Source organism: Physella acuta, unplaced genomic scaffold (genome assembly GCF_028476545.2).
Source record: "Physella acuta isolate Inbredline_101_S28 unplaced genomic scaffold, ASM2847654v3 ptg000602l, whole genome shotgun sequence".
NCBI lineage: Eukaryota > Metazoa > Mollusca > Gastropoda > Physidae > Physella > Physella acuta.
The window spans coordinates 145,666-164,296 of record NW_026732121.1 but is presented as its reverse complement, the minus strand read 5'-3'; the positions used below and the strand labels follow the sequence as shown (position 1 = coordinate 164,296).

General features: G+C 44.8%; 2 protein-coding genes across 2 annotated transcripts in view; one reads left to right on the top strand and one right to left on the bottom strand.

Annotated features, from left to right (window-relative positions):
* Positions 1-3,230: 3,230 nt before the first annotated feature.
* LOC131947636 (uncharacterized) lies at positions 3,231-4,588 on the top strand. The gene is made up of 2 exons (XM_059308870.1): positions 3,231-3,290; positions 3,659-4,588. The coding sequence occupies exons 1-2, from the start codon at positions 3,231-3,233 to the stop codon at positions 4,586-4,588; spliced, it is 990 nt and encodes a 329-aa protein (XP_059164853.1).
* A 2,614-nt stretch (positions 4,589-7,202) lies between these two features.
* LOC131947635 (putative G-protein coupled receptor 139) overlaps positions 7,203-18,631 on the bottom strand; it is a 48,447-nt gene continuing 37,018 nt past the window's right edge. Inside the window, exon 4 of the mRNA XM_059308869.1 lies at positions 7,203-7,643. Within this exon, the coding sequence (XP_059164852.1) occupies positions 7,203-7,643 (441 nt within the window). The remainder of the gene's footprint in view (positions 7,644-18,631) is intronic.

The window sequence follows — 18,631 nt, the reverse complement described above, 5'->3', positions numbered from 1 at the left end:
GTTGTAATTGGTATGTGTCAGAATGATGTTGTAATTGGTATGTGTCCAAATGATGTTGCAATTGGTATTTGTCCAAATGATGTTGTAATTGGTATGTGTCAGAATGATGTTGTAATTGGTATGTGTCCATGTGATGTTGTAATTGGTATGTGTCCAAATGATGTTGTAATTGGTATGTGTCCAAATGATGTTGTAATTGGTATGTGTCCAAATGATGTTGTAATTGGTATGTGTCAGAATGATGTTGTAATTGGTATGTGTCCAAATGATGTTGTAATTGGTATGTGTCCAAATGATGTTGTAATTGGTATGTGTCCAAATGATGTTGTAATTGGTATGTGTCCAAATGATGTTGTAATTGGTATGTGTCAGAATGATGTTGTAATTGGTATGTGTCCAAATGATGTTGTAATTGGTATGTGTCCAAATGATGTTGTAATTGGTATGTGTCAGAATGATGTTGTAATTGGTATGTGTCCAAATGATGTTGTAATTGGTATGTGTCAGAATGATGTTGTAATTGGTATGTGTCCAAATGATGTTGTAATTGGTATGTGTCCAAATGATGTTGTAATTGGTATGTGTCCAAATGATGTTGTAATTGGTATGTGTCAGAATGATGTTGTAATTGGTATGTGTCCAAATGATGTTGTAATTGGTATGTGTCCAAATGATGTTGTAATTGGTATGTGTCAGAATGATGTTGTAATTGGTATGTGTCCATGTGATGTTGTAATTGGTATGTGTCAGAATGATGTTGTAATTGGTATGTGTCCATGTGATGTTGTAATTGGTATGTGTCCAAATGATGTTGTAATTGGTATGTGTCCAAATGATGTTGTAATTGGTATGTGTCCAAATGATGTTGTAATTGGTATGTGTCAGAATGATGTTGTAATTGGTATGTGTCCAAATGATGTTGTAATTGGTATGTGTCCAAATGATGTTGTAATTGGTATGTGTCCAAATGATGTTGTAATTGGTATGTGTCCAAATGATGTTGTAATTGGTATGTGTCAGAATGATGTTGTAATTGGTATGTGTCCAAATGATGTTGTAATTGGTATGTGTCAAAATGATGTTGTAATTGGTATGTGTCAGAATGATGTTGTAATTGGTATGTGTCCAAATGATGTTGTAATTGGTATGTGTCAGAATGATGTTGTAATTGGTATGTGTCCAAATGATGTTGTAATTGGTATGTGTCCAAATGATGTTGTAATTGGTATGTGTCCAAATGATGTTGTAATTTGTATGTGTCAGAATGATGTTGTAATTGGTATGTGTCCAAATGATGTTGTAATTGGTATGTGTCCAAATGATGTTGTAATTGGTATGTGTCAGAATGATGTTGTAATTGGTATGTGTCCATGTGATGTTGTAATTGGTATGTGTCCAAATGATGTTGTAATTGGTATGTGTCCAAATGATGTTGTAATTGGTATGTGTCCAAATGATGTTGTAATTGGTATGTGTCAGAATGATGTTGTAATTGGTATGTGTCCAAATGATGTTGTAATTGGTATGTGTCCAAATGATGTTGTAATTGGTATGTGTCTAAATGATGTTGTAATTGGTATGTGTCAGAATGATGTTGTAATTGGTATGTGTCTAAATGATGTTGTAATTGGTATGTGTCAGAATGATGTTGTAATTGGTATGTGTCTAAATGATGTTGTAATTGGTATGTGTCAGAATGATGTTGTAATTGGTATACGTACGAATGATCTTGTAATTGGTATGTGTCAGAATGATGTTGTAATTGGTATGTGTCTAAATGATGTTGTAATTGGTATGTGTCCAAATGATGTTGTAATTGGTATGTGTCCTAATGATGTTGTAATTGGTATGTGTCCAAATGATGTTGTAATTGGTATGTGTCCAAATGATGTTGTAATTGGTATGTGTCCAAATGATGTTGTAATTGGTATGTGTCCAAATGATGTTGTAATTGGTATGTGTCCAAATGATGTTGTAATTGGTATGTGTCCAAATGATGTTGTAATTGGTATGTGTCCAAATGATGTTGTAATTGGTATGTGTCCAAATGATGTTGTAATTGGTATGTGTCTAAATGATGTTGTAATTGGTATGTGTCAGAATGATGTTGTAATTGGTATGTGTCTAAATGATGTTGTAATTGGTATGTGTCAGAATGATGTTGTAATTGGTATGTGTCCGAATGATCTTGTAATTGGTATGTGTCAGAATGATGTTGTAATTGGTATGTGTCTAAATGATGTTGTAATTGGTATGTGTCCAAATGATGTTGTAATTGGTATGTGTCCAAATGATGTTGTAATTGGTATGTGCTACCGTGTGGTGCTATTGTGTGGTGCTATCGTGTGGTGCTATCGTGTGGTGCTATCGTGTGGTGCTAGCTTGTGGTGCTATCGAAGAAAAAGTGCTCATATATTTGTGGGAAAACACAATCCGTGTGGCCGTCTCAATCATCGATGGTCATCAAAGTGTCGTCCAGTTAATCGTTGAAGTACAATCTTGTGACGTCCAGTAAACCGTTGAAGTACTATTTTGTGACGTCCAATTAACCGTTGAAGTACAATTTTGTGACGTCCAGTTAATCGTTGAAGTACAATTTTGTGACGTCCAGTAAACCGTTGAAGTACAATCTTGTGACGTCCAGTTAACCGTTAAAGTACAATTTTGTGACGTCCAATTAACCGTTGAAGTACAATTTTGTGACGTCCAGTAAACCGTTGAAGTACAATCTTGTGACGTTCATTAAACTCAAAGTGCGGGTTGCCTTTACGTGACCTTGAATGTTCTAGTTGATTGGATCTAATTAAAGCAATTAGTAAACGTCAAAGGACCGACAAGACCAGTGACCATACAAACAATGTGACCAAGGTCAACACACCAAGGTCAACACACCAAGGTCAACATACAAAGGTCAACACGGCTGCGACACACCCAGCACACCACAGTTAACAAAAACCTTACAACTCATCCAGGTGTATTAACAAACACGTTTATTTTTTCATTTATTTTTCCAGTTATGTTAGTGATTTATGAACAAAAAAACGATAACATTTATACAGCCACACTTGTTTGTGGAATGTTTGACTAAATCACTGAAACAAAATGGCGGCCAAAACTTTTATTTGTAATAACTTTTACATTTTCATAATCTAATTAGAAAATCGATAAATAAGTTTACAAATCAATCCTTTCAGTGGCTATAAATATTGGCTTTAAAATCCGATCAATAAATGGCGGTCACAACTCTGAACCAAAATTATCTGCCCCCTTTTCAGTGGGCTCTCGGACATGTGAGTATTTAAACTCTGTTCACTAAGGCGCACCGCGGCCCACCACAGTTCACCACAGTTCACCACTGCCCACCACAGTTCACCACAGTTCACCACTGCCCACCACAGTTCACCACAGTTCACCACTGCCCACCACAGTTCACCACTGCCCACCAAAGTTTACAACTGCCCACCATAGTTTACCACTGCCCACCACTGCCCTCCAAAGTTTACAACTGCCCACCAAAGTTTACAACTGCCCACCAAAGTTTACCACTGCCCACCACGGCCCACCACGGCCCACCACTGCCCACCACTGCCCACCAAAGTTTACAACTGCCCACCAAAGTTTACAACTGCCCACCAAAGTTTACAACTGCCCACCATAGTTCACCACTGCCCACCACTGCCCACCACAGTTCACCACTGCCCACCACGGCCCACCACGGCCCACCACGGCCCACCACGGCCCACCACTGCCCACCACTGCCCACCAAAGTTTACAACTGCCCACCATAGTTCACCACTGCCCACCACTGCCCACCAAAGTTTACCACTGCCCACCACTGCCCACCACGGCCCACCAAAGTTTACCACTGCCCACCACAGTTCACCACTGCCCACCACTGCCCACCATAGTTCACCACTGCCCACCACTGCCCACCACGGCCCACCAAAGTTTACCACTGCCCACCAAAGTTTACCACTGCCCACCAAAGTTTACCACTGCCCACCACAGTTCACCACTGCCCACCACTGCCCACCATAGTTCACCACTGCCCACCACTGCCCACCAAAGTTCACCACTGCCCACCAAAGTTTACCACTGCCCACCACTGCCCACCAAAGTTTACCACTGCCCACCACTGCCCACCACGGCCCACCACTGCCCACCAAAGTTTACCACTGCCCACCACTGCCCACCACGGCCCACCACTGCCCACCACGGCCCACCAAAGTTTACCACTGCCCACCAAAGTTTACCACTGCCCACCACTGCCCACCACGGCCCACCACTGCCCACCAAAGTTTACAACTGCCCACCACGGCCCACCACTGCCCACCACTGCCCACCACTGCCCACCACGGCCCACCAAAGTTTACCACTGCCCACCAAAGTTTACCACTGCCCACCAAAGTTTACCACTGCCCACCACAGTTCACCACTGCCCACCACTGCCCACCATAGTTCACCACTGCCCACCACTGCCCACCACGGCCCACCAAAGTTTACCACTGCCCACCAAAGTTTACCACTGCCCACCAAAGTTTACCACTGCCCACCACAGTTCACCACTGCCCACCACTGCCCACCATAGTTCACCACTGCCCACCAAAGTTCACCACTGCCCACCAAAGTTTACCACTGCCCACCACTGCCCACCAAAGTTTACCACTGCCCACCACTGCCCACCACGGCCCACCACTGCCCACCAAAGTTTACCACTGCCCACCACTGCCCACCACGGCCCATCACAGTTAACATGAGTTTACCAAGCTGAGAGAGCGACCACTAAAACCTAATCGTGTTGTCGATTCGTTCATTATTGGATTTAGTCATCTTTTAATTAATCTTAACGTCGTATTTAATATCAAATCAGGTTTTTAGAAATTATAGATTCTTGCGTTGCAGTCAGTTACGAATACGTGTGTAACGAATCGCTTGATTTTAAGGGGAGAGAATTGAGTTACAAGAGTTGACACAAAACAGAGAAAGCTAAATTAAAGCTTAGAAAAATCAGGTGAAAAAATGTCGGCAGAAGGGTTAGAAAATCAGTTCAAATGTCGGTCGAAAGGTTGACAAAAATGTAAACAAAATTTCTATCTCATAATTAAACAAAAAGCGTTTAAATTAAATTCAAACTGTTTGTAAATAGTTTCATATTTTTATACAGCGATGGTACCAAAATATCGGGCAAACATTTTGTTTACTAATTTAACAAAATGTTTGCCAGATTTTTCGATCAAATAATTGAAACGAAATGGCGTCATAAAATCCCGCGTCAGACGTAGAGGCGAGTCAGTGCCGCGTCAGACGTAGAGGCGAGTCAGTGCCGCGTCAGACGTAGAGGCGAGTCAGTGCCGCGTCAGACGTAGAGGCGAGTCAGTGCCGCGTCAGACGTAGAGGCGAGTCAGTGCCACGTCAGACGTAGAGGCGAGTCAGTGCTGCGTCAGACGTAGAGGCGAGTCAGTGCCGCGTCAGACGTAGAGGCGAGTCAGTGCTGCGTCAGACGTAGAGGCGAGTCAGTGCCGCGTCAGACGTAGAGGCGAGTCAGTGCCGCATCAGACGTAGAGGCGAGTCAGTGAGCGGGGCCTCAAGATTCACAGAGACAGGGGGGGGGGGGGGGGGGCAATCAACGAGAAACCATCAAGATATTTACAGGAAACATTTTCTAACATCTATCTCCGCGTGTGTCCGGGCAGGACAATCTAATGTCCGCGTGTGTCCGGGCAGGACAATCAACTATACAAAATCATAAGTCAGACATATATACGACACACTGTGGATACCCAGGGTAAACGACACAGTGTTAAAAAAGAATTGCTAGACGCCACTGACAATAATAAATATATCAAGACAAGTGGAGTCCATGACTCAATATGTACACGCCACTAGTAGGTTTTCTGGTTTTATGACTTCTGACTCCCGAAGTCATGTAAACAGACCTGTATAATATTCTCCCTCTGTTAGAGACGCCGGGGTACTGGCGCCCCTCTGTGAGAGACGCCGGGGTACTGGCGCCCCTCTGTGAGAGACGCCGGGGTACTGGCGCCCCTCTGTGAGAGACGTCAAATACTGGCGCCCCTCTGTGAGACGCCTCGGCTACTGCTGTAGAAGGTTGTCAAAAAAAACACATGTTGTTGTATTGTAATTACAAACCGCTGGCTTATCTTTCATGAAAGGTTAATTAAGAATCGTTAATTGGTTGGTTGACCAGGTCAGTTGATTAGCTAATCGATTCAAGCAGTTTTCTCACGGGACGTTTGGCGGGAGTCACGCACATTGGTAGATCATAGTGGGCTCACACCTGCTATAGCACGTCCAGGTGAGATGACACCTGCTATAGCACGTCCAGGTGAGATGACACCTGCTATAGCAATATCCAGGTGAGATGACACCTGCTATAGCACACGTCCAGGTGAGATGACACCTGCTATAGCACGTCCAGGTGAGATGACACCTGCTATAACAATATCCAGGTGAGATGACACCTGCTATAGCACACGTCCAGGTGAGATGACACCTGCTATAGCACGTCCAGGTGAGATGACACCTGCTATAGCAATATCCAGGTGAGATGACACCTGCTATAGCAATATCCAGGTGAGATGACACCTGCTATAGCAATATCCAGGTGAGATGACACCTGCTATAGCACGTCCAGGTGAGATGACACCTGCTATAGCACATCCAGGTGAGATGACACCTGCTATAGCAATATCCAGGTGAGATGACACCTGCTATAGCACGTCCAGGTGAGATGACACCTGCTATAGCAATATCCAGGTGAGATGACACCTGCTATAGCAATATCCAGGTGAGATGACACCTGCTATAGCACGTCCAGGTGAGATGACACCTGCTATAGCACACGTCCAGGTGAGATGACACCTGCTATAGCAATATCCAGGTGAGACGACACCTGCTATAGCACGTCCAGGTGAGATGACACCTGCTATAGCACATCCAGGTGAGATGACACCTGCTATAGCAATATCCAGGTGAGATGACACCTGCTATAGCACACGTCCAGGTGAGATGACACCTGCTAAAGCACGAGCGTGCAGATTATGGGAGCTTCTGGACCTTACAGGTGATCACACCTGACTTTCAAGCAAGATGGGTACGGCTAACCAATTTCCGGTGTGCCCGTGTTGCTCTTGAAGCTCGATGTCACGTGTTGCGGGTAGGTCCAGAGGCTCCCTTGGCCGTCAGACCTGACTCTCCTCGCTGGTGGCCGACTTCTGGCCGTCCAGCCGCTTCCTGGAGCAGAAGAGGTGGTGGCTGTGGTCCAGGGTGGGCACCGTGCGGGGCCGGATGATCTTGGAGCAGAAGCAGCGCGTGACCATGGCCCGGAACCTGCGGCCCGTGGCGCAGTAGAGGATGAAGTTGACGGAGTGGTTGAGGTACATGAGCAGCGAGCTGACGGCCGTCATCAGCACGGCCTTGGTCTGAGTCAGCTGGCTGCCGTTGATGTTGACCCAGTAGGAGACGATGTTGGAGAGGTTCGAGGGCAGCGTGGTCAGCAGGAAGCTGAAGGAGATGGTCAGCAGCATGACGGTGATGCGGATGTTCCCCGCCTCGACGGGAGAAGAGTTTCTCTGGACCCGCCCCTGGACAAGCTGGGCCCTCGAGTTGTTGGCCTTGCAGATCTGAAACAAAAACAGGGGAAACAATCCATCAAAATACTTCTAGCTGTGTCTTAGCACTTTCTAAAAAACAAAAACAAATAATGAGATGCGGGGGTGATCTCGTCTAAACTTTCTCGTATATTCTAACATAACAGTAAAGGGGAGCCACTTCCAGTGCGATAGGGCTAATGAAATACAGAAGTGTGCGGAAAAACAATTTTTTTTTAGAAAGTGAAAATGTCTTACAATATATTGAGAGTATAAAATTCTGAAGGTCTTTGAGTAATCGGAAAAAAAGCGAAATACCCAATTATAAAGCACTAATTTTCCGCTCTATTATACACACTTTAAATAGAAAAGAATCGCAAAAAAAAGAAAGCGGGAGTGATCTCCCCTAAACTTTCTCGAATATTCTTATACAAACATAATTTTTAATCAATTTTTAATTACTTAGCCTTTTTAAAATAGAATAGAATCTGGTAGAAAACACGATTGCGCATCAAGTCAACAGCAAACAATGTGTGTATAATAGTGCGGAATATTTATTAGTACTTTTAAATTCATATTCGTTTTTTTAGCAATCGAATATAGAGCTGAAACACAACTTCCGGTCAACGGAAATTACTCAAATTAGAATTAGATATTTTTACTTATATGTAAAATTTCGTTTATTTATCTGAAACAGTACTTTTGAAAAACCAAAAGTAGAATCATTTCCACTTCCGGTTACCGGAAATCGCCGAAAAGTTGAAATAGAATTAAGCTTTTGATATAAAATATATATGAAATTTCATCAATCTAGCTGTTACGGTATTCAAGTTATCATTTTAACAGACAAGGCACTCATACATACATACATACATACACACAGACATACGGACTAAATTGCAAAACTATGTTTTTCCGACTCAGGGAGGTGTAAAACGTCGAGATTTTGTGTTTTTGTACGATTACAATACTTCCTCTATACTTCGTAAACGAGAAAGTAAAAATTGCGGGCCAAAATTAATTTTTTAAAAATGATCACATTCTTATAATTTTTGTGAAATCGGAAATCTCGTGCAGTATTACTTCCGGAAACCGGAAATCACTCAAAATTTAACAGTATCAAGAGCATAAAAAGTTTTACCCATTTATAAAATTTCGCTTACCAAACCGAAATGGTAATCGAGTTATTGGTATTTTTTAAAAAGAAAAATAGAGTTAAGTACCCTTCTTGTTATTGGAGGTCATTCAAAAATCGAAAGTAATCAGTTCATGATCTTATACTTATGTATGATCTTTCGTCAACTTAACTCAAACTACTCAAGTTATCATTTTTACACGGAAATATAGTAAAGTAATACTTCCAGTTACCGGAAACAGTTCACAAAATGACAGAAACCTGCGCTTAGAATCTAAAACTTAATGTGGAATCTCGTTGATATAACGTAAATGGTACGCAAGTTATCTGGTTTTGAGAAACTGGAAGTAGAGTGAGTACCACTTCACTTACTTAACATCGCTCAAAAGTTGAAAGAAAAAACCACCAATTTCGTATACTAATAGTATATCAAATTGCGTCAAGAAAACCGAAAATGCACTCAAGTTATCGTATTCACAGACAGACACGCAGACGTACAGACCAATTGCAAATACGTTTTTCCGACTCAAGTGATTTAAAATTCCAAGATGTCAAAATGTCGATTTTCAGCACGATTACAATACTCCTCTAGACGTTGTATGATTGACGTCTCAGGTATAATGTTTCTTTAGATTTTTTATTAAACAAATGTGGGAGAGAGAGGGGGGGGAGGGGGGAAGAGAGAGGGCGAGAGAGAGGGGAGGGAGAGAGAGAGAGGGGAGGGAGAGAGATGGGGAGGGAGAGGGGAGGGAGGGAGAGAGAGCGGGAGGGAGCGAGAGAGAGAGATGGGGAGGGAGAGGGGAGGGAGGGAGAGAGAGCGGGAGGGAGCGAGAGAGAGAGAGAGATGTTTTATGTATGTACGTCACAGAAGAATGTATTTCTCTGATGTTCTGACGTTCTATGTTCTGGTGTTCTGGTGTTGTATGTTCTATGTTCTGATGTTCTATGTTCCTATGTTTATTTATTCTGATGTTTTGATGTTCTAATGTTGTATGTTCTATGTTCTGATGTTCTAATGTTGTATGTTCTGATGTTCTGATGTTCGATGTTCTAATGTTCTAATGTTCTGATGTTCTGATGTTCTAATATTCTGCTGTTCTGGTGTTCTGGTATTTTATGTTCTGATGTTCGATTGTTTTGACGGCACACGTTAGTCAATCTACCTCCAATGTTCTGTTTACCAACCACACGTCACAGACTGGGGTGGGCGCCCCCCTACACCCCCCCCCCCCCCCACCGTGGAGCGGATCTAATATGAAGCCATCAAATTCTGTTCTGATTGTGAAATGTCTAATTGTTTCCATTTTTCCCTGTCCGTATTTTTGAAAATACAATTTGATTTCGTTCAGGTTGCAAAATGAACATCTGTTACATTGTTGTGGCTATAGCCTGCTCTTATTCTCCCCCCCCCCCCCCCCCGCCCCCGCCTAAGGTTTAACATTATCAAACATTTCTACACACATTTCTAACATTATTAAAAAAAATAGTTTTACAAAATTTCTTTTATTGCGAGAGATTTTTGAATCAATAATTTAGAGTTATTTTTTTGTACTGAACAGTGAGCAATAAATGTTAGCTTTGTGAATTGGGTTGGACTAGACGACATAGCGCCATTTGTGTTCTCAAATTGATTACGTGATTTCAAATGGAAAACCTCAAATTTAAAATCACGAGTTTGTATTTTTAAAGTCATCATTTGACTTGACACATTCGGTAAGTCATAAGTTGACTTGACACATTCGGTAAGTCAATAATTAAATGAGAGAAGGTGGAGTTTTGAGGGTTGAATTAGAGAGGGGGTGGAGTTTTGGGAGTTGAATGAGAGGGGCGGAGTTATAGGAGTTGAATGAGAGGGGGTGGAGTTTTGGGAGTTGAATTGGAGGGGCGGAGTTTTGGGAGTTGAATAAGAGAAGGCGGAGTTATAGGAGTTGAATGAGAGGGGGTGGAGTTTGGGGAGTTGAATGAGAGGGGCGGAGTTATAGGAGTTGAATGAGAGGGGGTGGAGTTTTGGGAGTTGAATTGGAGGGGCGGAGTTTTGGGAGTTGAATAAGAGAAGGCGGAGTTATAGGAGTTGAATGAGAGGGGGTGGAGTTTGGGGAGTTGAATGAGAGGGGCGGAGTTATAGGAGTTAAATGAGAGGAGGTGGAGTTTTGGGATTTGAATGCGAGGGGTGGAGTTTTGGGAGTTGATTGAGAGGGGCGGAGTTTTGGGATTCGAATTAGAGGGGGTGGAGTTTTGGGATTTGAATGCGAGCGGGTGGAGTTTTGGGAGTTGAATGAGAGAAGGTGGAGTTTTCGAAGTTGAATTAGACGGGTGGAGGTTTGGGATTTGAATGAGAGGAGTTTTGAGAGTTGAATAGGAGGGGGGGGGGAGTTTTGGGAGTTGATAAGGAGGGGCTGGAGTTTGGGGAGTTGAAGAGAGGGGCGGAGTTTCGACAGTTGAATGAGAGGGGGTGGAGTTTTGGGAGTTGAAGAGAGGGGCGGAGTTTTGACAGTTGAATGAGAGAAGGCGGAGTTTTCGGAGTTGAATGAGCTCATTGCATTATGACCCTCATGACGAGATGTGCCGGATGTTCGTCACTCTGACCTCTGACCTCTGACCTCTGACCTCTGACCTGATTCAGCTCGGGACAGATTTGCATTGCGTGGGGGAAATTAAAGATAATCAGAATACTAAGAGGGGGAGGGGGAGCAGGGTGGGGGGGGGGGTGGGAGACACTACAATCTATTCTTGGTTGCGGTTGTTTATTACGATGGTCCCAATGTTGGCCGTCTAAGGGTGGCCGCACTTTCAACGGGTGATGTAAAGCGGCAGTTGAATGAACAGGTGATGTAAAGCAGCAGTTGAATGAACGGGTGATGTAAAGCGGCAGTTGAATGAACGGGTGATGTAAAGCGGCAGTTGAATGAACGGGTGATGTAAAGCGGCAGTTGAATGAACGGGTGATGTAAAGCGGCAGTTGAATGCACATAAGGTCACCCTTGAGACTTGCCACGGATGACGTTTGGCTGACCACATACATCGTTGGTTATATTCATAATGGCCAAGTTTTTGTTGGCCGTATAATTTGTAGGCCACATTCTAAAACTACTTCCCTTACCTTGTATAAAACTAATCCACCCCTTCTATCCACTGGGCCCCCTGTATCCTCTGGGCCCCCCTGTATCCACTGGGCCCCCTATATCCACTGCCCCCCTGTATCCACTGGGCCCCTATATCCACTGCCCCCCTGTATTCACTGGGCCCCCTGTATCCACTGCCCCCTGTATCCACTGGGCGCCCCCCCCTGTATCCACTGCCCCCCTGTATTCACTGGGCCCCCTGTATCCACTGCCCCCTGTATCCACTGGGCGCCCCCCCCCCCTGTATCCACTGCCCCCCTGTATCCACCGGGCCTCCCTGTATCCACTGCCCCCCTGTATCCACTGGGCCCCCTGTATCCACTGGGCCCCCTGTATCCACTGCTCCCCTGTATCCACTGGGCCCCCTGTATCCACTGGGCCCCCTCTATCCACTGGGCCCCCTGTATCCACTGGGCCCCCTGTATCCACTGGGCCCCCTCTATCCACTGGGCCCCCTGTATCCACTGGGCCCCCTCTATCCACTGGGCCCCCTGTATCCACCGGGCCTCCCTGTATCCACTGCCCCCCTGTATCCACTGGGCCCCCTGTATCCACTGGGCCCCCTGTATCCACTGGGCCCCCTGTATCCACTGGGCCCCCTGTATTCACTGGGCCCCCTGTATTCACTGGGCCCCCTGTATCCACTGGGCCCCCTGTATCCACTGGGCCCCCTCTATCCACTGCCCCCCCTGTATCCACTGGGCCCCCTGTATCCACTGGGCCCCCTGTATCCACTGGGCCCCTCTATTGATGGAGTGTGGGGACTGACCTCTAGGAGCCGTATAAAATAACGAATGCACGCGCTAGATGAACCACGTGACAAGGGTAAACTGGGCCGTCTCGTTTTGAAACCAAGTCTCGCGGTAAATTGAAGCAGTTCCGGAGCATGAGAATACTCTAAGGAAGATCTTGTCAGATCTCGTCAGATCTCGTCAGATCTCGTTCCATTGCCAGAAGTCAATGCCAGGCTGACCTCCCTTTTTAGGCTAGCCAGCAGACGCGAAAAAATCAGCAAAGTTTTTAATTGGGATCAACAGGGGTCCCACGTAGGTTGGGGTCGGCCTTTAGTGTGGAGGGGACCAGGAGGGGTTCTGTGCTTTGTTCACCTTTATCTAAACGTGCCATCATTTCTCTACACGCATGCTTGTCTGGCGGTCATTTCTTTACACGCATACTAGTCTTGGGGGTCATTTCTTTACACGCATGCTAGTCTTTGGGGTCATTTCTTTACACGCATGCTTGTCTTGGGGGTCATTTCTTTACACGCATGCTAGTCTTTGGGGTCATTTCTTTACACGTATGCTTGTCTTGGGGGTCATTTCTTATAAGAATGTAAGTCAACGTTTAAAAAAACAACTTTCAAGTTAATTTCAGCCATAACGCAAGAACCTTTACATTTTAAATGTAATTAATATACTTAATTAGTCATTCAAATGTATTTTCAGATCACTAAGTTCAACAACAACGGAAGTCGGTGAGGAAGAAGTGGACCAGGAGGCCACGAGTGACACCCCAACAGCCCCCAACCGTCCACCCCAAATGTCCAGGTTATAGATAGAGACTGAAAGCTAACACACTCAACTTTTAAAAAAATAGGCTAGCGTGAAATATTAAGTTGACTTGATAACACTAGCATGAAATATAGAACTGGATAACGTTGGCATGAAATATAAAACTCGATAACACTATTATAAAATATGAAACTGAACTTAATATCTCTAGCATGAAATATGAAATCTAAAACTAACTTTTCTCTATATCTCTAGCATGAAATATGAAATCTAAAACTAACTTTTCTCTATTTCTCTAGCATGAAATATGAAATCTAAAACTAACTTTTCTCTATATCTCTAGCATGAAATATGAAATCTAAAACTAACTTTTCTCTATTTCTCTAGCATGAAATATGAAATCTAAAACTAACTTTTCCCTAAATCTCTAGCATGAGACGAGACGTAAATCATACACTGGCGATTGACACGTGACACGCGGCTTCACATACCAGCCAATCAAATAGCAGCTGCCAACACCAGCCAATCAAACGCTTCTTATTCTTCAATGTCATCAAGTGTAAAAACAAAGATGGCCGTCTATATTTAGCTTAGTTCAATAGCGGACGGGTGTCATTTGAAGGTCTGGGTCAGTCCCTGACCTGTGTGGGAGGGGGAGGGGGAGGACATTTAAATAACTGGACGTGACTGTGTAAACATTTTGTCTGTGATCACGTGATCCGCGTGATCACTAACGTGACCACACGTGAAAGTTCACGTTGTCAGTAGACACAAGTTGACAGCGTGAGGCCAGGTGTCTAGTCAACAACAAAATCACGTGATTAAAAGATGTTTAGAGTTCCGTTATAAACTAGGTCAGGACAAATGGTCTCAGGACAAATGGTCTCAGGACAAAAGATCTCAGGACAAAAGATCTCAGGACAAATGATCTTGAGGACAAATGATTTAGGACTAGTATATTTCTGTAGGCTGTATTTAACAAAATCTAGGCCTGTCCTTTCAGCCAATCAGACGATGACGCAGCAGACGACAGCACCGTTGGTGAGCGCGTGCCAGAGGTGGGTGAGTTGCTGTCGCTACCAGCGGTTGCTGTTGTTTACCACATTAATCTAATTTTAACAACATGTTTATTTACCCCGCTCACCCCCCCCCCCCCCCCGCCCCCATGTTGTTGTCGGCTGGCTGCGGTCGTGACGGACGAACATCTCGGAGTTGGGGGGGGGGGGGGGGGGGAGTGGCAGACTTGCGGGCATCGCCTGGTCAGTGGGTGGGAGGTGGGTGGAGGGTGGGGGACTGGGGGATGACCTGATATTGGCGCTGATATTCCCAGTGATTGAGTCAGGGGCCATTAGATGGCCAAGGTCTGGGCCAGCTAATGTGGCCACGGCCAGGATATCGTTTATTTACTTACAGGCTTTCTACGCTCAATAAATCTTACCGGCACATGTTTGCACTGTACAGGTCGGCAAGACGCAGTTTCTGCTTGTTTTGCCAACACACGTATCAGGCAATATTTGCTTGTTTTACTATCACACTGCAGCAAGCAATATTTGCTTTGTTTCGTTATTTTAAGAGATAGGACTTTTCCCAAAGCACAATATTTGCTTGCTTTATGATCGTCAGGTATTGGGCAATATTTGCTTGTTTTGGTACCTCACGTTGAGATGTTGATCAAGCTCCAGAGGAAAGTGTTTGTCTAGCAGACGATAAGAGTAACCTACATTCGGTGTAAAGGTCACGTGTCCTGCTGGCGTCACGCTATGGCGCGAGACGTCGTGTGACACGTGGTGGCTGGCCTAGAGAGCTCGATGACCTTAACATGTGACCTAATGACCAGGCAAAGACCTACACCATTAAAACAACCCAAAGACCTCCACCACTAAAACAACCCAAAAACCTCCACCATTAAAACAACCCAAAGACCTCCACCATTAAAACAACCCAAAGACCTCCACCAATTCGACAACCCAAAGATCTCCGCCAACTGGACAACCCAAAGACCTCCACCAACTGGACCACCCAAAGACCTCCACCATTAAAACAACCCAAAGACCTCCACCATTAAAACAACCCAAAGACCTCCACCAACTGGACAACCCAAAGACCTCCACCATTAAAACAACCCAAAGACCTCCACCATTAAAACAACCCAAAGACCTCCACCAACTGGACAACCCAAAGACCTCCACCATTAAAACAACCCAAAGACCTCCACCAACTGGACAACCCAAAGACCTCCACCAACTGGACAACCTGAAGACCTCCACCAACTGGACAACCTGAAGACCTCCACCAACTGGACAACCTGAAGACCTCCACCAACTGGACAACCCAAAGACCTCCACCAACTCGACAACCCAAAGACCTCCACCATTAAAACAACCCAAAGACCTCCACCAACTGGACAACCCAAAGACCTCCACCAACTCGACAACCCAAAGACCTCCACCATTAAAACAACCCAAAGACCTCCACCAACTGGACAACCCGAAGACCTCCACCAACTCGACAACCCAAAGACCTCCACCAACTGGACAACCCAAAGACCTCCACCATTAAAACAACCCAAAGACCTCCACCATTAAAACAACCCAAAGACCTCCACAAACTCGACAACCCAAAGACCTCCACCATTAAAACAACCTGAAGACCTCCACCAACCCGACAACCTGAAGACCTCCACCAACCCGACAACCCAAAGACCTCCACCATTAAAACAACCCGAAGACCTCCACCAACTCGACAACCCAAAGACCTCCACCAACTGGACAACCCAAAGACCTCCACCAACTCGACAACCCAAAGACCTCCACCATTAAAACAACCCGAAGACCTCCACCAACTCGACAACCCAAAGACCTCCACCAACTCGACAACCCAAAGACCTCCACCATTAAAACAACCCGAAGACCTCCACCAACTCGACAACCCAAAGACCTCCACCAACTCGACAACCCAAAGACCTCCACCATTAAAACAACCCGAAGACCTCCACCAACTCGACAACCCAAAGACCTCCACCAACCCGACAACCTGAAGACCAGCCATAAATATAAGATTAAGGCACGGATATAACTACTAGAGAAAAAAATGCTGACCATAAGTCGATAATTACCTCACCCCTACCCCCCCCCACACCCTACTCCTCCCAATCCCCTCCCCACAGGCAGTAAATTACTTGTAACAACTTTCAAACAAATAATTAAAGTCGTTCTTGGCGAGTCTTTTTTTTACCCGTAGACTGTAAGCCTTTAAACCTTAACTCTACGGATGCTGAGTTTTCTTTCGGGGGGGGGGGGGGGGGGGGGGGCAAATGTAATCACCCAGTGACGTCACATCGGAAGTGGCATTTGTGCCAGTATAAAGAACAGACTTACAGACAGCTAGTGGTAACTTTGTGGTAACTTGTAGAAGTGACGTGGCCTCTGCTCTGCTGACGACATGTTGTGTGCAAGAAAAAAAAAGATTTACTACCGTGCCGGTTCTACCTGTTCAATTTCAGCAAGTCATGTTTTTTAACGAATCAATTTATGTCATTCATGTTTTTTTTAACGAATTAATTTAAGTCAGCAACGTTTTTTAACCACTCAGGTCAGCAAGTCATGTTTTAAGTCACCTATATATACAGAGGTAAACGCATAATACACCTACACACAAAAGATTTTTAAATAGCTACCCGGCTATACAGAAATAAAAGATCTTACAATAGCAACCCGGCTATACAGAAATAAAAGATCTTACAATAGCTACCCGGCTACACAGAGATAAAATATCTTACAATAGCTACCTGGCTATACAAAGATAAAATATCTTACAATAGCTACCCGACTATACAGAAATACAAGATCTTACAATAGCTACCCGGCTATACAGAAATACAAGATCTTACAATAGCTACCCGGCTATACAGAGCTGTAAGGAGAAGAGCCGCCAGGGGTCGCCTTCCCGTCACAGTTGAGAAAAGTAACCGTCATGCACCGCTCCAACACGTCCGCTGTCCACGCCTCGGTGGAAATATTTTGTACACACATTTGAAACTGTCCCTTGCGTTCTACAATACCAGATGCATGCCTTGTTTTTGACGGAAGGTTACTAGCGCATTTGTCCCACCCACCCTACCATCACACCCACCCCACCCCCACCAACACACCCACCCTACCTCACCTTACTCATCACACGCATACTACCCATCCCTTGTATGACCTTGGTCAGCTTATGATTATTGTATGACCTTGGTCAGATTATTGTAAGCTGCATGTTGTACAATGAAAGACATGGATATTTCATGGTGTAGATTTCACTAAGAAAGCAACGCATTAAATTTTATTGCGTGAAAAGTTCATGTGTACGTTCAGATTTCTATGAACTGAGACCCTTTTAACTGAGACCCTTTTAAATGAGACCCTTTTCACTGAGACCCTTTTAACTGAGACCTTTTTAACTGAGACCCTTAAAACTCGGACCCTTTTAACTGAGACCCTTTTAACTGAGACCTTTTTAACTGAGACCCTTAAAACTCGGACCCTTTTAACTGAGACCCTTTTAACTGAGACCCTTTTCACTCAGACTCTTATACCTCAGCCCTTTAGCTCATTTGCCTGTTTATGTCTCCCCGACCCCCTGAAAAGTACAGTCGAACTTTAGCCATGTTCACCACCCAAGTCAGCATCACACGACAACAGCATTGGCCGGAACTTGGGTTTTAATATTCACAAAAAACACATTGTTTTCGTTTCCGTTCGAAGGCAGGAAAAAGTGCTCGTGTTTCTTTCCAAAAATTTCACGGTCATGTTTTACCGCTTGGCTCTTGGATGGAATAATTGCTGTCGGTTATTGGATAAACGCGCTAGTGGCCAAATTTGTGAGACTCCTGGACATAGGGCAGTGGTGCCCGAATTTGTGAGATTCCTGGAGATAGGGCAGAAGTGCCCTAATTTGTGAGACTCGCCAGGGCATAGGGCAGTGGTGCCCGAATTTGTGAGATTCCTGGAGATAGGGCAGTGGTGCCCTAATTTTTGAGACTCGCCAGGACATAGGGCAGAAGTGCCCTAATTTGTGAGACTCGCCAGGATATAGGGCAGAAGTGCCCTAATTTGTGAGACTCGCCAGGGCATAGGGCAGTGGTGCCCAAATTTGTGAGACTCGCCAGGACATAGGGCAGAAGTGCCCAAATCTTTCATACTGTCGGAGCCATTATTGAGTCCAGAATGTTAGGCACAAACACGTAGACAGCCACAACGTGACTTTTTGTCC